This window comes from Perognathus longimembris, chromosome 23 (genome assembly GCF_023159225.1).
Source record: "Perognathus longimembris pacificus isolate PPM17 chromosome 23, ASM2315922v1, whole genome shotgun sequence".
In the NCBI taxonomy this organism is placed as follows: Eukaryota; Metazoa; Chordata; class Mammalia; order Rodentia; family Heteromyidae; genus Perognathus; species Perognathus longimembris.
The window spans coordinates 16,407,667-16,431,566 of NC_063183.1; the positions used below are offsets into that span (position 1 = coordinate 16,407,667).

Here is a 23,900-nt window from a genome sequence, read left to right on the forward strand (position 1 = left end):
ACACAGCCTGAAGGTGAGAAGGAGCAGCCAGAGTAGAGATGGAGCCACCGGCCCTTCGTCCTTGCCGGGTGGCACTGGGAAAGACACTGTAACAGGGCCTGAGGAAGAGTCTGAGGGCAGCTGGCTTACGCCATGGTCACCAGGGCAGTTTGAGGTCCAGAGCCACTGTCAGAGGCCAGACTGGAACAGGTTGAAGAGAAAGCAGTGGGGCTCCAAGGGGCAGACTCTGAGCTGGAGGAACCCAGTGGGACAGAAACCCTTGTAAGTCAAATTGGCAAAGTATATTTATGTGGGGGCTGAAGCCAATGACTAGAAATGCAGGGAGATAGGGCTGGAGGTGTCGTTCAGGAGATAGGACTCACAGCCAGTGAGCAAAAGCGTCAGGTATCAAGTTCAGTTCCCAGTTTCAGACAAAAAAAAAATGCAGGGGGGTAAAAGATGCCTTAGGGGTCCTTGAGAAGGTATCAGGAAGAAGCCAGCAGAAATCTCTAGTTGAGAGGAGGGAGAACACTGGAGGAGAAGTTGAATTTAATGCTTGGAGCCCAGCATGGTGCCACACATCTATAATCCCAGCACTTGGGAGGCTGAGGCAAGAGGACCTTAAATTGGAGGGTAGGCTGAACTACATTACAAGACCCTGTTTCAAAAGCAAACACAATGTAGGACAGGTCTACAAGGGCTTCCTGGACAGAGGGCACCTGGTGATGCTGCTGCCCTGCAGGCTCTCCCTTCTCTGTGCCTCAGTGGATGGCATGGGACCCTCAAGGTCTGCCTTGTCCCTCCCCCAGGGGGTCCCTAAGAACCAGTGTGATGACCCCACCCCTTAAGAGACAGGGGAACACTGGTGGAAAAAGGGACCCAGGCCCCCACAACATCAGGTCAGTGCCTTGTACTACCCATTCTGCCCCCAATGACACAGACTGCTGCTGGTGGTGAGGGCCCCCCTCCTTCCCCTAGCCACGGAGGGGGCTCTTGACATTTGCCAGTGCGTAGGTGCAGTTACGTGGGCCCTGAAGCTAGACCCAAAGTACACAGGAAAAGGGTCACGCGGGGGAGCGAGAATGAGGCTGAGTTTATTGACCAGGCTGTGGGGCTGGGTGGGAGGGGTGCGCTGTGCATCCTGGAAGCCGAGGCTCCGGGGTCAGGCACCGGGGTGCTGCAGGTTGAGGATGCTTTCAGGGCAGTCCCGGAGTCTGAAAGGGGGCGGGCGAAGGCACTTTGAGCAGGAACCAGGGCTGGCCGGTGGATGCCTCTCCGAGGGCTCTAGAAAGAACAGATTGGGACTCTGTGAAAGGGGCCCTCCCCCACCGTGTCCAGGCTGCTAGGGTCTACCCAACTCAGCGTGGCGGAAAGCCTTGCTCAGAGCGCAGTGCGGGACTCCTAAGAGGCTCTGGGCACTGCCGTGCGCTCCGTCTCACACTCCCCAAGACCCCCTTGCCCCTGCCATCCTGGGCTCCTTTCCCACTCACCTGGCCAACCTCGTCGAGATCCCTGGGCAGGGGCCCTGCCTGCCACAGCTCCCGCCTGCGCTCTGGGGTGTGCGGGCTCCGGGACGCAAGGACAGCGAGCTCTGCCCCGGAGCGCCGGCGTCGCGCCTCCCACAACTCCTGCGCCCGGGAAGGAAGCAGAGGAAGAGCGCTGCGAGCGGCGGGCACCGTGGCCAAGGTGTCCCAAGCCAGGGGCCCGGTGGCCTGGCGCAGCTCTCGGCGCCACATGTAAGGGGATCGGCGCAGCCCCATCAGCAAGCCGGCGGCACGGCCCACGGTGTGGTAGCGGGGACTCGCCACGTGCTTGTACCAGGCTCCGGTGTGCCCAGGCAGCAAGAGCAGCAGCAGCAGCAGCAGGGCCAGCAGCAGCCGGCTCCTAGGAGCCCCCGGCCAGGGGCCCCGCACTCCCAGGATGGGCGCCAGGGCGCTTCTTCTTGGATGGCCCCCGGCGGGGAGGGCCTGGAACCGGGCCGTCTGGATCTGTGCGGCTGGGTCAGGCAGGAGGACAGGCAGGAGGAGAGTGGCGACCCCCGTGGTCCGACTATTAACAGTTGCAGTTGCATAGCCCCGCCCCTCCCGCCCCCACAGCAACTGCGGGGGCTCTGGGAAGGCGGAGGGAGAAGGATGGATGGGGAGAGAAGAGGGGGGTCCAGCTGCTAGAAGCTCTCGCTGAATGGGCCTCTGGCTAGAACTGCTCTTAAGGCTCCATTGGGAGGAGGAGTGCATCTGTTTACCCCACTCGTCCTACTCCACCTCCTTCCCCCACCCCGAACTACCCTAGAGAAACTCCTAGCACCCAGGTGGGCACACAGCACCCAGGTGGGCACACAGCGCCTGCAGGCAGATCACACCTGGAGAGGAGGAGGCTCAAAGTTCCAGTGGAGGGGGGGGGGGGACAGGAGAGTTACCGTGGGCCACATGGAGGGCTGTTCCTTGTCCTACCTAACAGCTCCTCAAGCCTCCCCCCTCCCACCAGCCCACTCCCCACTGCAGCAGGATGCACGCTTGGGAATCCCAACTTTGGTCCCATGGAGTCATCTGGTGATGGCTTGTGCCTCCAGGAGAAAGAAAGCCCAACTGACATCCGATGCAGGCCTGCCAAATTCCATTGCAGTCTATTTGGCCACCAACCCTCTCCCCCAAGACTACTTTCTCCAGTTAATTCACATGATTTTGGGTCTTAGCCAACAGCATATGACTTGCTTGTGCCCAGAGCTCTTTCCTTCCCTTTCTACCTGGCAAACTCCAGCCACAGAACGTTTCTCCAGGCTGTTCAGACCAGAACAGCCCCAGCCCACAGGGCAGGACCAACGGATGCAGTCTTTTGTGACCCCAGCCCCAGATGAATCTGGCCTTCAGAATAATCAGACCTGACCCACCTCTTCCTCCAGAAGGTCCTAGAAAACTGGGGTCATCATAAAGTCCCTCACTTTTGGACTTCAAACAATACTAAGGATTAAGGGGAGAAGCAGGGAAAGCAACCTGTTCCCCAGGCAGGAGCACCCGGGGGTTCTGCCAATCCCAGTGGGGTCTACTAGAACCTGCAGCCATCCCCACAAAAACTACCCAGAACCCAGGAGAACTTAGCCCTGGAGCTTTGGCTAAGCATGTGTGTGTGTATGTGTGTGTAGGGAAAGAGGCAATAGTGTCACCACCTTACTTGCTTCCATTTCCTCCTTGAAACAGGGTGCTGATTGTGCTCATTGTATTATCTTGCTGCATTAACAACCTGGAAGTCTTGGCATGGTCCCTGGCCCTCAGTGAATGTTGGATCCATTGTGACTATTACAGAGCCTGACTAACCCCAACCTGCCAGGGAGAACACTTCCATACAAGCACAGTGACGCAACCATAGGCTACTAAGTGCCTGAAGGACAACTGGTCCTGGCAGGCTGTGCCACAAGCCACCCCCGCCACACTCCCTGGGGCCCACTCTGCCCGCCTTGGAGAGTCGCTTGGAGTGGCCAGTGGGCGGACACCACAGCATGACGTGGGCCACAATCCAGCCACTGGGATCCCCTGGCGCTGCCACCCACTTGGGCTCAGGGACCCTCAGGGACTTCAGTCCAACTGGAAGGGTGTGGAGCACCCTCTGGAGGATTCGCTGGGAAACGCGAATCCATAGGAAAACAGATTGTGGTTCCAGTTCAGAAGGGAGATCCATTGGCACTTAGAATATTACAGTGAATACTTTTTTTTTTTAAATAGGCAGGCAGGATTGCAGGATAGCATGATTGTTTCAGTGTGTCACCGCTTCCTGAAACAAACAACTGAGTCCTCCATCCAGCCTAGGGTCACTGCCAGAAGAAGTGAATATATGCTGGAAGGATAAAGTGTCTTGAGCACTGAATGGAATGTCTGTCACCTGGGGTGTGCAAAGGCAGGCAGAGGGTGCCCTTGATGGGACTAGAGGAACAGAAAACTGCATCCCTCTCAAACATCAGGGCTGCAGTAGAGGGAGGGGGGAGTCTATGAAAGATGGGCCTAGTAATTGGAGAGCACTGACTTCTTTTCTGGAGCTCACATCTTATTTCCTTTTTTTTGGCCAGTCCTGGGGCTTGGACTCAGGGCCTGAGCACTGTCCCTGGCTTCTTTTTGCTCAAGGCTAGCACTCTGCCACTTGAGCCACAGCGCCACTTCTGGCCATTTTCTGTATATGTGGTGTTGGGGAATCGAACCCAGGGCTTCATGTATACGAGGCGAACACTCTTGCCACTAGGCCATATCCCCAGCCCCTCACATCTTATTTCCTCTTTGCAACTACCCCTTATTTTTTGTGTCTGGAGTCTGTAGAGCCTGGCCGTTAACAGGCGCTCTGCAGTAAAGATGACATGGATAAGCAAATCTTTCCATTTTGCCATCTTTTCTTTTTGGCCAGTCCTGGGGCTTGAACTCTGGGCCTGGACACTGTCCCTGGACTCCTTTTTGCTCAAGGCTAGCACTCTACCTCCCACTTGAGCCACAGTACCACTTTCAGCTTTTTCTGGTGGTTAATTGGAGGTAAGAGTCCCATAGCCTTTCCTGCCCAGGCTGGCTTCAAATCACAATCCTCAGCTTTCAGCCTCCTGAGTAGCTAGGATTATAGATGTGAGCCACAGCGACCTAGCTGATTTTGCTATCTTCTGTGTATGTATGTGTTGTTCCTGGGGCTTGAATTCAGGCCGTGGGCACTGTCCCTGAGTTTCTTTTTGCTCAAGGCAAAAACGCCTAGAGCCACAGCGCCTCTTCCGGCTTTTTCTGTTTATGTGATCCTGAGGAATTGAACCCAGTGCTTCCTGCATGCTAAGCAAGCACTCTACCACTAAGCCACATTGCCTGCAGCGTTTTAGTATAAGTATGGCCTACCAGCATTTGGATAATACACTTAAAGACTATTCACGGCTTATCGGAGACCCCCGGGGCCTGGTGCTTCCCCAAGCGCTCTAGCCGTGGGGAGGGGAGGCAGGCAGGAGGGAGTCCGCCCGGTCGCCAGCGTCGGATAGAGCGCCCGGCACCCTGACGCCACTCTAGCCGGGATCCGACTAGGGGCGGAAGACGCAGGTTGCACTTCCGCCGAGCGGGGCGGTTGCCAGACGATGACGTTACCGGAAGGGGCGGGCAATCGGAGCCAGGCCGCGCCGCGCCGCGCCGCGCCGGCCGGGAGGGGGGCCGGAGCCGGGCTATGGCGGCGACGGCTGGCGCCGAGGGGCGGCGCGCGGCCCTGGAGGCGGCGGCTGCGCCGGAGCGAGGCGGCGGGAGCTGCGTGCTGTGCTGCGGGGACCTGGAGGCGACGGCGCTGGGCCGCTGCGACCACCCGGTGTGCTACCGCTGCTCCACCAAGATGCGGGTGCTGTGCGAGCAGCGCTACTGCGCTGTGTGCCGCGAGGAGCTGCACCAGGTGCGCCGGCGGGCCGCGCGGAGGCCGCGGCGGGAGGCGAGCGGGGATGGGGCGAGGGACGGGCCGCCCGAGGGATGGGCCTCCTGGGCCAGCCGCGCTCGGTCCTGATCCGATCCTGACGGGAGGCCCCGGGGCCGCCGGGGCGGGGTCCGGCCGCCTGGCGCCGAGAGGGCGGTGGCGGCCGAGCGACGCTCTGGAGGACGGGGTCTGAGGGGCTTCCCTAGTGCCCCGGCCTCCGGAAGAGGTTGAATCGGGTCAGGAGCGCCCCAGCTCGCCTTTCCGTAGGTGTTCATTACTCCGGGGTCTCCACTGAGCTCACGGAGACTGGAGGCCAGAACCGCCCGAGGCAGCTTCTGGAAGCAGAGGGTCAAACTGGGACGTTTTCCTTCCTGGCTAGGCTTCTGGGCTCCCCTGGTGACCCTGAGATCCTCGGTGACTCCGGGATCTGACTCTTCCAGGGGTATGACTGGTGGAGCTTCCTTCCAGAGTACAAGAGGGACGTTTCTGACTTTATCATGACTTGGAAGTCCTGGAGGGGTCAGAGAGCAGACTCCCAGCCATGCCAGCTGTTGGCAGGGAGCATCCAGCTGGATCTCCCTTGATTTGCTGCCCTTAGAGATCTTGTTTGCTTCCAGCATTGTGAAATTCTCTTGGTTTGTTTATGGAAGATTTTGGCTGGTGACATCTGCCTGGGAATCTGACTTACCTCTTGTTAAGAATGGCACAGAAATAGCAAGTGTTTGGGGGAATACTTGTTCTCTTTCTTGACGTTTATGTGAAAGGAGCCAAAGAGATACAGGGACCCATGAACATTCCACAGGCATCTGTTCTGTGCCCTGTTGGGGGTGGGGGAGGAGCATGTGTAGATGCTGGGTAGTCTAACATGGTGGACCTGGAGTGCAGGAAGTTTGGCAAGTCTTTGGCCAATGGCTTACTCGGAAACCCGCCTTGCCACTGGTCTTGTTTATAGTGACAGATTTCTCACATACCTGTAGCTTCCTGCTAGAAAGGAAGGTACTGTGGAGGTCTTTATATGTGAGGTTCTAGCCTCAACTTTGGGTCTCACTTAGAAAGTGAACAGTCAGGTGTGGCTACTGTAGCCAGTGTCTATCCTCTCTCAGTTCTGTGGCAGGGGCTGTTGACATGAGCTGTCAGCAGGCCCTGGCTGGAGTGTTGTTTGACAGTGGGCGAGCCTCACCAAACCTGGGTTTCCTCTTGGGCCTGCCCTGCAATGCTGGGCAGTAGAGATTTCCAAAGGAAGTTTGTTGTGGGGCAAGATGATGCTTTCCAGCTCAATTCAGTCCACTCCTCCATCTTGTTTCTGCCCCATTCATGATCTTTCAGCTTCACCCTAATCTTTCCTGTTCCCTTTTTTAGTCCTGGGTTATGCCTGGATGTGGCCTGTGCCCTGTGGCCGCTCAGGAATCCCAGAGTGACTCTCAGGCCCTCAGATGTGCTTATGTTCTGCTCTCTCCCTCTGTGAAAACCAGGAGGATTCTGTATGCTAAGATGCACTGTGGAATGAATAAGCTTCCTTTCCTGAGTGATTGTGTACACCTTGACCTTTCCTGTGTTGGCTGCCCGGTGGGGGGTGGGAATGGCAGAGAGCAGATACAGTATAGCCCTGAAGCCTACTGCTTAGGCAGAGAGCCAGGGCAACATGGACTAGTGGCAGGTGCTCAGTGTGGAAGCTGAGGTAGGCTCCCTTCCGGGGGGAGGATATGGCGGCGCTGCTGTTTGGTGAGATCCTGGAGTGGTCACAGCTCTGTGATAGAGGTCCTTGGAGTGGTGCCCCACCTGGGGCTTTTTTCTTCCTCTGGCTGCATCTTTCTCACTGACCCTTTTATGTGTGTTTTGCTTTTCACATTATCCTATCCCCTACTGTCACAGGAGTCCTGTCAGTGCTTTACACCACCCAGTGAAGCCACACCCCAGGCCCCCAGGCAGGGGAAGTGGGAGGAGAGTGCCCAGGGCCAGCCCAGGGTTACCCCAAGCCCTGCGTCTGAGAGTGAGCCCTGATGACTCAGGCAGTGCCTCTCTGCTGTTAGTGCCCTTTCCTGTCACCCTGGGTCCTGGCATGTCTATAAAGTTAGCACTTCCCCAGTCCCCTCCCATGCTTCTTGGCATTCTGGATTCTCCAGATGGCTCCTTAGAGTGACCTTCACTGCCCATGCACTTCCTCCCCACACCTGAGGCCGTCCTGCCCTTGGACCCATCCTTAGTTATCTCTTTAGCAAGTAACATGGTTTGAACTCAGGGCCACAAAATTGCTTGGCTGACTTCCTTTGCTGGCACTCCACCATTTCAGCTGTGCCTCCAGCACAGCTTTTTGCCAGTTAGTTTGGTGAGGGAGTCTGGCAGACTTTTCTGCCCAGGCTGACTTTGAACCTTGATTCATCTCAGCTTCCTGAGTAGGTAGGCTTATAGGAATGAAACACCAGCCCTCCAGATATTCAGGCTCCATGATAGGTCACCCGACACATGCTAGGTTGACAACCTTTGGTATTTCTTTCTTCATAGTTCTACTACCCCACTTGTTCTTTTGACTTCTCTCATTTTGGGGGATGAGAATAGGGTCAGGTTGAGACAGGTTGCAGCCAAGCAGGCCTCAGCCTCCTGAATGCTGGGATAACAGGTACATGTCACGCACTTGGTCTTTCTCCTCCACTCTTTATTGAGTGCCCACTGCATGCCGGGAGTATGGAGCAGCAAGGCTCCCTGGCAGATACTTGCCCCTGGAGGCTCTGTGGGGTTCCTTGTCCTAACCAGGCCTCTCATCCCTCTGCCTCTTGGCCTCCTTGAGAACTGTTAGGGTGTCTCACCAAGGAATGCCCCTCCCCTTGGATCATTTGCTGCCTAAGCTACCCAGCGACTGTACAGGCCTAACCTAAGCTCCATCCTGGGAGTCTTTCCACTGGGTGATTTAGGCCCACTGTCTCTTGACTCCTTATTTCCTTCCCTTTGTAGCCCAGGGCTGGCTGTCTCTTACCAGTTTTCACATTTCTCTGTCCCCAGCCTGGCCTCACTGTCCCCAGAGAGAAGTATTGCTAGCTGGATCCCTTGTAGACTCCCCTCCTAGGCTTGGCTCCCATGCCCTTGTGCTCATCCTTGTCCAACCGCTTGCTTTCCCCTCTGCTGGCAAGAGGGACTCAGCACACCAGGCCGACTGCAGTGCTGTCATCTGCCCATCATGTGTGGATGGCCAGTCTCGGTCTCCCAGGGCAGGTCTTCCTGGCAGACCCAGCCTGAGGTCTGCATTGTTTTCCTAAGCCTTTTCTTGCTTCCAGTCCCACTGTGAGCCAACCTAGTACTCTAACCCATTTCATCTTGGCTCAGGTGTACCTGACGGGACCACCTCTGCTTAGGAGGGATGAACACCTGTGGGTGCTCTGTGCTCCAGGTGCCCACCCCATCTGCTGTACAGACGTGGTCCCCAGATGCTGCCATGGCCTAACCCCTGCTGCCCACACTTCTGTTCCTGTGGCCTCAGTAGCACAAGGAAGAGCAGGCCTGGCTCCCCTGGTACCTGCACCTCAGTTCTTCCTATCCCGCATAAGGGACGGCACACCCCAGGCCATGTGCTATTTACTTGTGTCTCCTCTACTCCCAGCCTCTCCTGGCCTCAGGCTGTCCACAGAGATGTCATGCAGGTCACCATAGATGCCATAGGGTGAGGGGTGGCAAGGAAGAGTGGATTAACCCTGCACTCAGTATAGCTGTGTGGCCCCTGCAGTAGAGAAGGGATGCTGGGGTGCTCACATCCCTACAGTAGATGGAAGGCCTCCATTGCAGCTCCAGACACACCCAGGGTGGATCTGAGGATGCTGCTGGGAGTTGGGTGCCAAGTGGTGGTAGTGATGGGGGCGTCCCTGGCACATCTTCCTCTGGGGAAGGAAGTTGCTCCTCCGCTGCATCTGTTGGCTTGGAGGCTTTTTGGCAGCCTTGAGGAGTTTCCTGGGGTTGCTCTTTTGGTTGCCTTGAAGGGGAGCTGGGCTCCTAGATCTGCTGCCCCAGAGGAGTTTTGTGAGGGACAGGCCCTGCCTGGACCTGTGAGGCCTGGGGGTCCTTCACCAGGGGTGGGAGGACGAGCACCTGTGTCCCAACAGCATCCGCACTGGCTCACGCCACACAGGGCCTGTGGTCCTGGCTGGAGAGGGGCCCTTGAGGGTGGTTGGAGGCACAGTTGGACGCATCTGCCCAGGAGGGCAGATTACAGGAGAGGCCAGCACAGAACCCAGACATTCTACTTGTGTGGGGGCCTGGGGAGGAGCTGCCAGGAGGCAGACCTGTGGGAAAGCAGAAGCGACCATGCTTAGGACGTGACATGGGACAGTGAGGCAGTGAAGTTCCTGGGGGTCTTAACAGATAAGAGCAGGGAAGATGAGGAAGGCCTGCTGGGCCACTGAGATGGGTGTGGCTGGAGGGGGTTACCTGCAGGCTGCCAGGTAGGTGAGAGGCTCCCCTCCCCAGACCCTAGCAGAGAGAGGCAGCTTCAGTCACTGGGCATGTGTGGCACTCATTCTTCTACCAGCCTGTCATGAGCTGCCCCAAGGGCATGTCCATTCTGGTCTCAAACACAGTTGAGCCTAACTGGGTGACTTTTGTCAAGGTAAGGCTTCAGAGCTGCTCCCAAGCTGCACTGAGCTGGCAGTGCCCGTGTCAGGCTGCAGGGCAGGGAGGACAGTGGGGGTCAGGGCCTCGCTTGGAGGGCTTCTTGAGAAAAGGCAGAACTTGCTGGAGCTCCAGGCCATCCATCTGGGGTGGGGCAGGGCTGGGCTGGACAACAGCCCTTACCCTAAGACACAGGAGAGCCAGTCTCTAGCAGGAGCTGGAGACCCCTGGACTTGAGCCCTGCTGCAATGAGACCCGGGCTGGAGTGGCTGGCTAAAGATGGCAGGCCTGTGGGAGTCCCTCTTGTCCAGTGGTGTCATGGAAACATGGGAGGGGTATTGGATAGAGGATAGCCAGGCCTCGTGCAAGGTCACCTCATGCGTGCTAAGCTGGCAGCCCTTGCCATTTCCTCAGCTGCTGCCTGGAGCTGCCCCTCTCCCCTCCCCAGGAACACTGTTTGGTGCTCAGTCCCCCTTCCCCCTTTGGTCCTGGTCTCTGCACTTCTAGGTTTGGTGCTGGGTGGAGCCATGGGTGACGCAAGACCTGACGGGAGCATGGCTGCCCCCTGGTGGAGATCTTGGGATGAAGTCTGTGCCAACAGTTCTTATGTAGAGAGGAGAGGAGGCCCAGGCTGGCTGCTGCCACCTGGGGGCCTGAAGCCCTCTTCTGTGGCCCTTGCCATCCCGCCCAAGCCCGCCCACCGCTGTGTGTCTCCAGGTGGTCTTTGGGAAGAAGCTTCCTGCCTTTGCCACAATCCCCATCCACCAGCTGCAGCATGAGAAGAAATACGACATCTACTTTGCAGATGGAAAGGTGTTTGCATTGTACAGGTGCGTGAGCCCCAGCCTGAGGGTCTGCCCCTGCTGTCAGTGTGTGTGTGACCTTCGTGGTGACCATGTGCTCACCCCTCACCTTGCAGCCTGAGCCTGGGGCCCCAGGTGGAGCGTGTGGCACAGGCAGGTCCTCTCTGGGTCCTCCATGAATGGGCTGTGTGACCCAGGGTGGGCCATCCGGAGCCTTGGCAGGAGCAGCTATCTTCCTGCAGCAGTAGAGGTGCAAGTGGCTTATGCTCTTTCAAGGGCAGGAGAGGAAAGCAAGGGGCGCCTGCCTGCTCTGTGCTCCCAACCCAGAAGAGTACGGTTGTGAGAAGGCTCCTCACAGGTCCAAGGCTGGAACTGCAGCCTTGGACCCCAGCCCTGTGCCCCAAAGCCTGGCACACGCCCCGGTCTGCACAATGATGCTGAACATGTGCCCTGGTGGGTGGCTGTGGTTTCTCCTCAGGCAGCTGTTGCAGCACGAGTGCCCACGGTGCCCCCAGCTGCCACCCTTCGGCCTCATTGGAGACTTGGAACAGCATATGCGGAAGCAGCATGAGCTCTTCTGCTGCAAGCTATGCCTCAAGCACCTCAAGGTGCGCCTGCCCTTGGGAAGGGGAAGCCCTGGGGACCTCCAGGCATGCCCGTCTGGTCCACGCCTCTTACCTTAGCCTGAAACCTCAGAGAAGCCCACTGCAGCACTTAAGCTGCTCATGATGAGGCTGGGAGGGCTCTCAGTGGCTGCGTCTGCCAGGCTTTGGTGGGCTGGGGTGGAACTACACCATCAGAGTCTCCTGGGGGAGGGAGGCAGGAGGAGCCCTTGCCCCATGCCCACCCCCACATTCTCTGCAGATCTTCACCTACGAGCGCAAGTGGTACTCACGCAAGGACCTGGCTCGGCACCGCATGCAAGGGGACCCTGACGACACGTCACACCGGGGACATCCTCTGTGCAAGTTCTGTGATGAGCGCTACCTGGACAACGATGAGCTGCTCAAGCACCTGCGCCGGGACCACTACTTCTGCCACTTCTGTGATGCAGACGGGGCCCAGGAATACTACAGGTGGGCGGAGCCTGGGGCTATTGCAAGGTGAAGTGACCCTCCAGACACACCAGGGAGCTGGGCGGGTGTAAGAGCACCTCTTGACACCCAACCCTTCCCAGTGACTACGCATATCTGCGTGAGCACTTCCGGGAGAAGCACTTCCTGTGTGAGGAGGGCCGCTGCAGCACAGAGCAGTTCACCCATGCCTTCCGCACCGAGATCGACCTCAAGGCGCACAAGACGGCCTGCCACAGCCACAGCCGTGCCGAGGCACGCCAGAACCGCCAGATCAACCTTAAGTTCAACTATACACCACGGCACTCGCGCCGGAGTGAGGGTGAGCTAGCTGTCTGCAGGCTCTGAATGGCCTGGGTCCCCTGCAGTCTGCAGGGTCCGTGGTGACTACTGCCTGCTCCGGAGACCTCAGCAGACCCAGGTCCAGATCCATCTCCCCCTGTCCAGCACCTCTGGGCAATGACAACCAGAAGGGAGCTCCTTCCTGTCCGCCTCCCAGTGTATTATACCTGCAATTCTGGGGTTCCAGAGGCTCCTCTCTGAATCCAGAACCTGAGCACCTGCTCAGTTATATCTCATGTTGCACCTTTGTGCTGCTTCCCCTAACCCAGTGCCCACAGGTCATGAAGTCACAGCTGGTGTGGGCCACAGCTGGTGTGCACCTACACTTCATGGGGCTAGGAGCTCTGCCCTTGGTGCGGACGCACTGGATGGCAGGCCCGTCATTCCTGTTGCTCTCCCGGGGCCCGGGAGAGTGACAGGCTGTGTGCTGACTGCAGGGGTCGTCAGTGGTGAGGACTATGAGGAGGTGGACAGGTACAACCGCCAGGGCCGAGGTGGCCGGGCCAGTGGGCGTGGAGCCCAGCAGAGCCGCCGAGGAAGCTGGAGGTACAAGAGGTGGGAGGATTCTCGAGCCGCTGACATTCTCCTGGTGCCACCCCCAGGCAGTGGCAGCAGCCAACAGCTGCACCGGGAAAAACCACAGGCAGGGGTTCTGGTTCAGGGTCTTAGGGACAACATGATCTGCTTTGTGTCCTTAGTGAGCAGAAAGTTCTTGCCTTTCCCTCGTGGAAGCCAGTGACACCATGGGGGTGGGGGGAAGTGGAGGGGGTGACACAGCCTGTGTGGCTGCGGAGGGTGGTACAGAAGGGCCCTAAGACACACACCTGTGCCAGGCTCTGCCTGCCCCAGCCAGTCTAAAGCCTCCCTCCCCCTCCCAGAGAAGAAGAGGACCGAGAAGTGGCTGCCGCCATCCGGGCCTCTGTGGCTGCCCAGCAGCAGACGGATCCTCGGAGGAGTGAGGACCGAGAGGAGGGTGGCAGGCCCAAGAAGGAAGAAGTAACAGCCCGGGCGCCTGAGGAGCCTCGAGGCTCCCGACGCCTGCCCCGGCCTCCGGGAGAAGGCCCAGGTAAGCTGCCTGGGAAGAGAGTGAGCAGCTCCTGGCCCAGTACTAGACCTAGACCGTCAGGACACTCCCTGCGGCCTGATGGCTCCTCTGCTCTCCTAGGTCCCAAGGAAACCTCAGCAAATGGGCCCTTGAGCCAGGAAGCCTTTCCAGCCTCGGGCCCAGGCACAGTGGCCGGGCCTCCCAGGTGAGTGGGTACTAGGGTCGTGGGAGCACCCGCTTTGGGGGGGTGCAGGCTGGCCAGGGCCTGCTGAGTCACTGACTAGCTCTGCTCTCTCTGGACCTAGTGCCCTTCCATCGCCCACCCCGAAGCTCAAGGATGAGGATTTCCCCAGTCTGTGTGCCTCCACTTCCTCCTGCTCCACAGCAGGCACCGCGGGCTCTGTGGGGCTGGCCCTGGCATATCCCGTCCCCACTCGGGGAAGGAACACCTTCCAGGAGGAGGACTTCCCTGCCCTCGTGTCCTCCGCCACCAAGCCCAACTCTGTGACCCCCAGCCTCACCTCTGCCTGGAACAATAGCTGTAGCAAAAAGGGGGCCCCGCCTGCCCCAGCAGTCCAGGCTATGGGTGGGGGTACCCAGCCCCCTAAGAAAGCTGGAAAGGGGAGCAGGGGTGGGCGGAAGGGCGGCCTACCCCCTGTGGGGGCGGAGGAGGGGGGTGGCCTCACGGTGCAGGAGCTGCGCAGTGTGCCCACCACAGTGGCGGTCTCCTCCCTGCTGCCGCCAGCTTCCACTCCAAGCTCCACTAAAGTCGGCAAGAAGAAGAAGGTGGGCTCTGAGAAGCCTAGAGCTACATCGCCCCCACTGCTACCTCCCAACTGTACCCCAAAGTCCCTTGGGGCTGAGCAGGCCCCTGAAGCCCCTTTAGGCAGAACAGAAGGGCCAGTAGGGGTCATCGTTAATGGACATGCAGAGGGGTCGGTCCTGGCAAAGAGCATCCCCAAGGAACCACCAGGGCTCCCCAGGCCTGTGGGGCCCCTCCCCTGCTCTTCCCCCCAAGATTTCCCGGCACTTGGAGGCCCCTGCCCACCGCCCAGGATGCCTCCCCCACCAGGTACAATGGCTGGTGCTGGCTGGCTCTTTTGAGTGAGAAGGGCTGGGATGGTGGTGTCAGATTGGAGCCAGAGACAGCTCAGTCCAGGGTGTAGGGCAGGGCCCCTGCTGTCGGCTTGGGGCAGCCTGCGAGCTGCTGGCTCAGTGGCCTGAGCACAGTTGGAATGTATGTAGCATCTCCCAACTCGGGTGACCCTGAATCCTTCCCTGACCTGTCTGGAGCACCTTGTCGGGCAAGCTGAAGTACCTCATGGTGACCCCTAGCTGGGCTGCTGTCTGAGGCTGTTGTGGACGGGGCTCAGCCAGCAAGGGCCATGTTCAGATTGTTTCACCATCACCACCCTCCCCCCAGGCTTCAACACTGCAGTGCTCCTGAAGGGCACACCACCGCCACCACCACCAGGCCTGACGCCTCCTGCCAGCAAGCCACCCCCTGGTTTCTCCACTCTCCTGCCCAGCTCCCAGACACCCTGTGCCCCCAACCCCACCACCACCATGAAAGCGTAAGTGAGGCGGGCAGCCTGACCGGCCAAGGGGGCTCAGCAGAGTGTGCCAGCCTTCCCTAGGCCACTTGACATGCTGAAGCCTCGTCATTCTCTGACCCCAGACCAAGGCTGCCATCCACAACACCCCGGGCCTACCTGGTCCCCGAGAACTTCCGGGAAAGGAACCTACAGCTCATCCAGTCCATCAAGGACTTCCTGCAGAGTGATGAGGAACGCTTTAACAAGTTCAAGAGCCATTCGGGAGAGTTCCGGCAGGTGAGCCGGGCCAGGGCCCGGAGGATGGCCTGTTTAGCCAGGGCTGGGAGGACGGCCTGTTTCACCCAGGTGGGGAGTGACTAGTGTGGCTTTCTGGCACCAGGGGATGGTCTCTGCAGCACAGTACTACAAGAGCTGCCGGGATCTGCTTGGGGAGAACTTCCAGAAGATCTTCAGCGAGCTGCTGGTGCTGCTGCCAGACACAGCCAAACAGCAGGAGCTGCTGTCCGCCCACGCCGACTTTCGCAGCCACGAGAAGCCCACGGGCGCCAAGTCCAAGAAGAACAAGAGGTGCCCGTGGCAGGCCAGTGCCCAGCAGGCAGGCCTGGACTGCTGTGTATGCCCCACCTGTCAGCAGGTGCTTGCTCATGGTGACATCAAGAGCCACCAGGCACTGCACGCAGCCCGGGACGATGACTTTCCCTCCCTGCAAGCCATCGCTAGGATCATCACGTAGCTGCTGCTGCCAGCGCAGGCCGGAGCCCTCACACCCTGCGTCTCCTTTCTCCTTCCTTCTAGCTGCCGTGCAGCTAGACAGGGCCCTCATGAGTCTGTTGCTCAAGTCTGTTGGCGGGCCAGGCCTGCCAGCGGGTTACCAGGAAAGCCTGCTGTGTGCCATGGGCACACACAGAAGTCCCATCCTCTGCTCAGTAGTGGGCTCCTCTTGTGTGCATTCTTGTGTTTTGTAAGGTGCCAGGGGAGGGAAAGACTAGGGTGCAGAGATCTGAGCCTGTGGTCATGATCCAAGGCCCAGTGGCCCACAGTGGGCCCTCCTGGGTCTGGAGCCTGCAGCCCCCAGAGCTGAAAGCCGTAGGCCCACTGGTGCTGGAGTCATGTCAAGTGTGTTGTTCAAGCAATTGGCTCTTTGATAATTCAGAATGTTCCAGATTAAACCAGACACAAAATTGTGCTACTTGAAGTTGAATCTTTTTATGAGACAAGCTGTATCTGGGATCTCAAATTGCCTCTGACATTTTATAAGACAGTTTATCTTCAAATAAATTTATTTTGCAGTACTGCACATAGCCATTGTCCTGTGCTTCTCTGCCCTCTGAGTCACTCCCCTAGCAGGGCTGCTTGGGCCCCTCAGATGCTGCAGCAAGGGTTTGCCAGCAGGCACTACAATAGGACAAAGTTGGCTGGGGAGCTAGGTGGCTAGGGTTTGCTTTCAGGAAGAGAAGTCCAACCTAGGCTCCCTGTTGGTGGCCTGGCATTGCCCAGCTTTCCAGGAGCAGACATGGCCATGCTTGATTGAACACTTGAATACCCACTTTAAGAAATACACATTTTGGGCTGGGAATATGGCCTAGTAGAGTGCTTGCCTCACATACATGAAGCCCTGGGCCAATTCCTTAGCACCACATATATAGAAAAGGCTAGGAGGGCTGGGAATATGGCCTAGTGACAAGAGTGCTTGCCTCCTACACATGAAGCTCTCGGTTCAATTGCCCAGCAATACATATATGAAAAACGGCCAGAATGGGCGCTGTGGCTCAGGTGGCAGAGTGCTAGCCTTGAGCGGGAAGAAGCCAGGGACGGTGCTCAGGCCCTGAGTCCAAGGCCCAGGACTGGCCAAAAAAAAAAAAGAAAAGGCCAGGAGTGGAGCTGTGGCTCAAATGGTAAGAGTGCTTACCTTGAGCAAAGAGAAGCCAGGACAGTGCTCAGGCCTTGAGTTCAAGCCCCAGAACTCAAAGATACAGCCATTTCAAGAAAGGGTATGAGCATTGTATATTGCATGTATGTCTACCTGACCTAGACAAGGGATAGAAAAACAGGTGGTAAGATATCACAAGAAATGTACACACTGCCCTACTATGTAACTGCACCCTCTTTGCACAACACCTTGTAAAAAAATTTATGTTCAATTAATAAAAAAAAAAAAAAAGAAAGGGTATGAGGGCTGGGGATATGGCCTAGTGGCAAGAGTGCTTGCCTCGTATACATGAAGCCCTCCCCAGCACCACATATACAGAAAATGGCCAGAAGTGACACTGTGGCTCAAATGGCAGAGTGCTAGCCTTGAGCAAAAAGAAGCCAGGGACAGTGCCCAGGCCCTGAGTTCAGGCCCCAGGACTGGCAAAGAAAGAAAAAAAAAAAAAAGAAAGGGTGTGAAACCCAGTGCCAATGGCTCATGCCTGTAATCTTAGCTCTGTGTATATGTGTGTGCACGTGCCAGTCCTGGGGAGGGATTGAACTCGGGCTAAGTGCTATCCCTGAGCTTTTTTGCTCAAGGCTAATGGTCTGCCACTTTGAGCCACAGCAGATCCAATTCTAGCTTATGCTGGTTAATTAGAAATAAAAGTATCACGGAGTTTCTTGCCCAGGATGGGGTTCAACCATGATCCTCAGATCTCAGCCTCTTTGAGTAGCTAGGATTACAGCCTTGAGCTACTAGTTCCCAGCTGGTGAGTTCCTTGAAGGGCAATAGATTAAATGGAATGTTTTATTTACTTTTACTTTTGCTGGTCCTGAGACTTGAACTCAGGACCTGGGCTCGTTCCCTGAGCCTAGCCGTCTACCACTTGAGCCAAAGCTCTACTTTCATCTTTTACTGTGTGTGTGGTACTGAGGAATTGAACCTAGGACCTCATGCAATGCTAAGCAATCACTTTACCACTAAGCCACATTCCCATGGAATGTTTATTATTATTTATTTTGTTCGGAGTTTAAACTCAGGGCCTGAGCACTGTCCCTGTGCCTCTTTTTGCTTAAGGCTAGTGCTCTACCACTTGAGCCACAGCACCACTTCTGGCTTTTCTCAGTAGTTTATTGGTGCTAAGAGTCTCATGGACTTTTCCTGCCCAGTCTGGCTTCAACTGCAATCCTCAGATCTTAGCCTCCTGAGTAGCTAGGACCATGAGCCACCAGCACCTGGCTAAATGTTCAGATAGCCCAAAAGTGGCCTGGAATATAGCTCTGGCAGAGTACTTTTTTTTGGCATGTACTCAGTCCCTAGATTTGATTTGTAACATCAGTGGGGGGGAAAAAAGTTAACAAAAGGACTTGAGTTCAGACACTACCACTGAAAAAAAAAAGTTCAAGCCTGGGGCTGGAGGTTTACATCTCTAATCTAGCTCCTCAGGAGGAATCTGAGGAATATAGAGTTCCAAGCCAGCAGTGGAGACATGACTTAAGTGGTAGAGCACCATCTTTGAATTGAACAAAACTAAGCAAGTGTGAGGCCTTGAGTTCAAACATCAATACTTAAGCACACAGGCATACACACACACACACCAGTAATAGATAATTTGTCCATGCAGTTATAAAGCCATTCATTTGGGAGATGAAATGGTGGTGGCTCGTGCCTGTAATCCTAGCTACTTAAGAGGCTGAAATCTGGAGTGCTATTGTTGGAAGATTGCCAGAGCGGACTCATCTCCAAAATAACCAGCAAAAATCCAGACTTGGTATATGGGTCAAGTAGTAGAGTGCCAGCCAAGCAAATAAGCCAAATTAGTAGGAAGCCCTGAATTCAAACTCCAGTACTGCCCCCCCCCATGAAAAAATTCAGGATTGGGAATGTGGCTTAGGGGTAGAGTGCTTGCCTAGCATGCATGAAGCCCTGGGTTCCATTCCTCAGTACCACATGCACTGAAAAAGGCACAAGTAGCGCTGTAGCCCAAGCAGTAGAGTGCTAACCTTGAGCAAAAAAAGCTCAGGGACAGTGTCCAGGCCCTAAGTTCAAGCCCCAGGACCGGCAAAAAAATAAAAATAATTTGGGAGAGTTAATAAGATAAGGATACTTGTTCAGCTCCGGGAACAACTGGCTTGCTTACATGGAAGAAATATTTGTGTAGGATGTGAACAGTGATTCTAAGTTGCAGGTTGACTGAAGTCCTACATAGAAACACTGAACTTTAACATTAAGGAAAGGGAGTATGCTTGAAAGTTCTGCTTAATATATACACGTGTCTCTGACAAGATACCCAAGGCCCCAGCACTGGGGGCTGGTGGGGGGGGGGGAATGCCTTGGGTGGAGGAATACTGAGACCTACTTCATTAAAGATCATTCAGACAAGCCCTCCAGAATTCTGTACAGTGAAAATCAATTATTCAAAAAGAAGTTAAACATTCTGGAAAACAGTTTGCCATTTCTTTTAAAACTAAATGTGCACTTACTGTACAACCCGGCAATTGTGCTTTTGGGCACTTATCCCAGAGAACTAAAACATGTTCATTCATGCAAAAACCTCTCTGTGAGTGACATAATAGTTGTATATGTAATCTCCCCAAACTGGAAGCAACCCAGGTTCTTTTCACTGGGTGGATCGCTAAACTGCTGTGTATTTCTATACTAGGGAATTCTAATCTATAGGAGGAGGAGGAGGAGGAGGAGGAGGAGGAAGAGCAGGAGCAGGAGGAGGCGGAGGCAGCGAGGAGGAGCCCCTGGCACCAGGCAGCGGAAGGGCAGAAATGATTCGAGGAGTGTCCACATCATGGTCAACACACAGTCTTTATTGTAAAGAAGCTGCAGTCATAACAGGACATTGGAGAAACAATCACGAATTTGTTTTTTCATAAGGGGGAGAGGAGATCCACACATACAAAAATTGTAAACATGTTCACTTAAATATCCACATATTGATCTATGCTACAATGTACAGGGCTGTCACTCAACTGCAACTCCAGAGGGAGGCATCTTGTCTGTAAGAATGAAATATGGCAATGTGTTGGGTTTTGACTTAATGTGAAAAGCCAGCTTCAAGCAATGCATGAGTAGTCAGCTACTTATAGGGACCCCCACCAGGGGCTGGGCCTTAAAACAGTACAGGGGAGAAAGGAAAGGACTAGTCCACAAAGCCAAGATAAAGCAGTTTTCAGGAATGGAGGTCTCCAGGGGCACCATGGACAGATGGAACATTCTAGGCCTCTCGCAAGGAGAGGCCTATCTGGCCTAGCATGGGGGTACTCACTCCTCCCCTGGCCAAGGTCTTACTGAAGGGCTGGTGCTCAGGCCTGTCTTGTGCCTTCCTGGTCAGAACCTCCCACACCTGGGCACTGGCCAGAGCGAGAGAGGCAGCTTGCAGGGACTATGAGATGAAACCTGAAGATTTGACCACAACCACAGCACTCACAGGGCCCAGCTGCTCTAGTGAACCTTTGAGAAGAAATGGACGGACCACATGACAGGACAGCCACTGTCCACAGAGACACGTGATGGGGAACAATGGCTGGGTGAGGTTAGCGTCCCTGTCCTATTCCTCGGCAGTCCCTGCGCCCAGCTCTTGCGCAGCTGGACTTCTGCATGGGGAGTGGACAAGTGAGTCCCAGGATGGCTGACCTCTCCTGGGCCAGTCCACTCCAGGCCATGCTGTCTCCCTCTCCGGGCCTCAGGCCTGGGACCTGGGGCTGATTGAACCTGAAGTGAACAGCCGAGGCACCCCAGGGAGGCTACCCGGTCTTGGCCCCAGAGGCCCACGGTGGCCACTTTCTCTGTCCCTGACGCTTGCCGAGAGGACTGGACAGAGGTCCCAGGAGGCCTTGAGGCCTACGATGGTGGGGTGGCCTTGCAGCCCTGGCCCCAGCCTGCCAACCACTAGTAGGCAGGCACCTGGTACCCTTTGGGGCTGGTATCCAGGGTCTCGGTGAAGGGTGGGCTCTGGTAGGTCTCGGTGCCCTCCACACCGCTGCCCACAGGGTAGCCAGGGTAAGCCTGGGCCGCCCCAGCGCCCAGCTGATCGGTGGCGAAGAGCGACATGTCGGTGCCCAGGCGGAACCGCTGCAGGGCCTTCACGGTGAGCGCCACCTGGGCAGGGAGCCGGGGTCAGCTGCGGCCGGTTGGGCATCTCCCGCCCCCTGGCCGCCCTCAGGGCCCACACTCACCCAGCTGAGGATGGAGAAGAAGCTGAAGGTGATGGCAGCCCGCGCCGCGTCCCCCGCCTGCACGGTGCCGGGCCCGGGAGCCGTGCGCTGCCACTGATTGGTGAGGAAGCAGAAGCCCACAAACCACAGGAAAGACCACAGCCCTGTGGGGATGGCAGCCGGTGGTCAGGCGGCGCCCCGGCAGGCGGAGGGGCGTCGGAGACTGGTGTCTCCTCTTGCTCCTCTGGGCGCGGCCCACCCGCTGAGTACCATAGCCCCGGGAATGCCAGACGCTGGGATTCGCGCGCTCTGATTGGGTAGGGAATCTGGGGGTTCCGCCCACTCGGTCACGCCCACGGATCTGGCCCCGCCCCTCTCATGGGCCCCGCCCACCTGAGAAGCCCAGGTCCAGCAGCACGGCACGGCGGCGGTCGCGGACGCTGCTGATCTGCTGGAAGCGCGCGTCGAGCAGCAGGAAGGCGGCGCAGGCCAGGAAGGCCCCGAGGCCCAGCGCTACACCGAACCGACAGGCGCCCGCGTTCCCGTTGAAGACACAGCGTAGCTCTGGGCCGCTGTCGGCATTCACATAGCCCTCGTTGACGATGGGCCCGAATACAGCGATGGAGAACACCTGCGGGGCGGGGGTGGAGGAGGACGGGCGGTGCTCAAGGACCTGGAGAGACCCCTGGGCAGGGAGACCTCTACCTCCGTCCTGCACCACTCCCCAGGACCACCTAGGGCTGCAGCCCGCCCCGGAACCACCCTTCCCCACCCCCTGGCCTGTTTAGTCATTATTGACAATTTGAGATTTAGTGAGCAGCTACCACATACAAGCACTGTGCTAAAGCTGCTATTTTAAAACTCGTATTTCACATGGGTTTGCTCACTGGATCCTGCGCCAGAAAATAAAAATAAAAATCTCAGACTCTATCTTCTTTGTAATGGAAGATATTAGAGGTCCAACAGGGTTAGTAGCTTGTAGTGGTATGGCTGGTAAGAGCCAGGGCAGGAATTAAAGTCATTTTTCTCTGCATGGTCTGGGGTCCATGGTGTCCCTGCAAAGCCCCCCCTGGAAGATGTGCAGGCAGCAGCCTTCACCTGAACCAGTGTGACCCAGTTCTGCAGTTAGCAGGAGTGGGATAGGGAGTGGAGCTGGGACAGAGGGGATGGGGGCAGCTGCCCTAAGCCTGTAGGCCAGCCCCTTTTCTGATGTCCAACATGACACCTGGAGTACACAGGCCCAGCTCAGTGTTGGGATGTCTCACTTCCAGCAATTGTGGGCGCTTGGGGAGCGCCAGCCCTCATATCACTGTGATTAATTGTATTATTACTCGAGCATTTCCACTCCAAAGGTGGTACAGTGACCTCTGGGGTTCAGCCCAACCTCAGCACCTCTGTCCATCAGTTGGACAGGATAGCCCACAATCATTTTAAACCAAAGGCTGCTCTTTAGTAGCCCTGTTTCCATGAAATGACCTCCAGTCTGAGCATAATTTCTCTTCTTTCCCGCCCAGCTCTGAGGGGTAAAACAGAGAAGTCAGGGCATGCACATGCGCCCCCAGGGCAGTTCACAAATGGTGACCACAGCCGAGCCTAGAAGGGCAGGGTGGGGTGGGGGTGGGGTTGCCCCACCCTGGGCACCACCCTTTTCCTAGGCGGGCATGGAAGTGCGGCCAGCACCCACTGGACATAGATCTGAGCTCCCAGCTGCCATCTCCCCTGCCTGGAGGGATTGAGGGGAACACGCATGTCCCCTCCCCCCAGTGGGCTAGGCTGCCGCGAGCCTGCCCCCTCCTTGCCACACCACCTCCGGGAGGCCCTCACGGGGTGCAGAACCTTCTGGCAACCCCAGCCCATAGAGAACCCGGCCCCTGAATTCACAGCGGGCTCTAGGAGGGCTGCGGAGCCCCGGCGGGGTGGGGGGGGGGGGAGAGGAGGCTCTGCCCAGCCCCGCTCCCCGAGGCCCCCTGCCCGTGCCGGCTTCCAGACCACGAGGGCAGGGATGATGGAGAGGAGGCTGCGCACAGGGGCTGGGGTGGCCGGACCTTAGGAGGACTTGGGGCGGGGTCAATGACCTCTCAAGGTCCCCGTCGCCCCTGCCCTCCTGCGGGGCAGGTGGGCGCGCCCAGCCCGGTGACGTCACCGGACCTGCGCGGCGGGGGAGGGGGCAGGGGAGGGGGCAAGGCAAGGGGCGGGGGAGGGTGGGACCCGGGCAGGGGGACCCCCCCGGGGCCGGGAGGGGACCACTCACCCAGGACGCAACCCGTAACAGGGTCTGGGGGCGCCGCGCGAAGCTCACGGGGTCCAGGGCGGCCCCCGCGCGGCCGGCTCCAAATGAGGCGCCCTCCATGCCCGGCCGCGGCCGCCGCCTGCCCTCGAGGCTCTCTGTCCGTGGGTCTGGCCGGCCGGCCCCGCCCGAGGCCGCCCGGGGATGCTGCTGAGGCTGCCGGTGCCGCTGGCCGCCGCCGCCGCCTCCCGGTAGCGGTAGCGCGCGCTGGCCGCCGCGGGGGCGCGCGGGGCGGGGCGGAGCCGGCGCCCCCCACTGGGTCCCTGCGCCGGCCCGCGCCGCTCCGCCGTCCGCCCCGCCCGCCCGCCAGCACCTGCCTGACTGGACCCGGGGACCTGGGGACAGGCCCACGGCTGGCAGAGCGTAAGGAAGGTTTGCAGTGTCCCCCCGGGAATGGACCGAAAGACAAGCACGACCGAAACAGGGTCTTTAGGTGAATGCAGAAGGGGGAACTGAGGCACAACCCAGAAGGCCAAAGATAGGTAACCGGGGTATCTCCTTCCACGATGCCCTGCTGCACCTTAGCTTCTTCACAAGGTTCTAGTCTCCTTGACAGGAAGGGTGCGGGGAGAATGATTTTTTGCCTTTGGAGGCTTTGAGGAGGCAGAGTTCACCTTGCCCCCTTGCTCAGGTCCCTGGGCTGAAGCACTTAGTACCAACCAGGTCTAGGGTGAGCAGCTGCAGGTATGGGTGCTTGAACTGGGCCCATGTTTAGCTGTCTGGGCCATTGCTAGATCTCCC

At 57.5% G+C, this 23,900-nt stretch overlaps 3 protein-coding genes across 5 annotated transcripts; 1 reads left to right on the forward strand and 2 right to left on the reverse strand.

Annotated features, from left to right (window-relative positions):
- Positions 1–921: 921 nt before the first annotated feature.
- Npw (neuropeptide W) lies at positions 922–2,213 on the reverse strand. Its single transcript, XM_048333121.1, has 2 exons — positions 1,470–2,213; positions 922–1,263 (listed from the first exon to the last, which is right to left on the reverse strand). Exons 1-2 carry the CDS (start codon positions 2,211–2,213, stop codon positions 1,000–1,002), a joined length of 1,008 nt encoding a protein of 335 aa, XP_048189078.1. The 3' UTR covers positions 922–999.
- Positions 2,214–5,126: 2,913 nt separating this feature from the next.
- Positions 5,127–16,095, forward strand: Znf598 (zinc finger protein 598, E3 ubiquitin ligase). 3 transcript variants are annotated; one of them, XM_048332510.1, is made up of 12 exons: positions 5,127–5,364; positions 10,693–10,805; positions 11,257–11,386; positions 11,643–11,854; positions 11,956–12,173; positions 12,631–12,748; positions 13,072–13,259; positions 13,359–13,443; positions 13,544–14,310; positions 14,662–14,812; positions 14,917–15,070; positions 15,174–16,095. In XM_048332510.1, exons 1-12 carry the CDS (start codon positions 5,149–5,151, stop codon positions 15,525–15,527), a joined length of 2,706 nt encoding a protein of 901 aa, XP_048188467.1. In that variant the 5' UTR covers positions 5,127–5,148; the 3' UTR covers positions 15,528–16,095. The 3 variants fall into 3 exon arrangements, with proteins under 3 accessions (XP_048188467.1, XP_048188468.1, XP_048188469.1); XM_048332511.1 differs by having other exon boundaries at positions 12,631–12,739; XM_048332512.1 differs by having other exon boundaries at positions 5,238–5,364; positions 10,483–10,805.
- A 3,418-nt stretch (positions 16,096–19,513) lies between these two features.
- On the reverse strand, positions 19,514–23,244 carry Syngr3 (synaptogyrin 3). Its single transcript, XM_048332509.1, has 4 exons — positions 23,124–23,244; positions 21,266–21,503; positions 20,894–21,036; positions 19,514–20,816 (listed from the first exon to the last, which is right to left on the reverse strand). Exons 1-4 carry the CDS (start codon positions 23,220–23,222, stop codon positions 20,607–20,609), a joined length of 690 nt encoding a protein of 229 aa, XP_048188466.1. The 5' UTR covers positions 23,223–23,244; the 3' UTR covers positions 19,514–20,606.
- Positions 23,245–23,900: the final 656 nt, after the last annotated feature.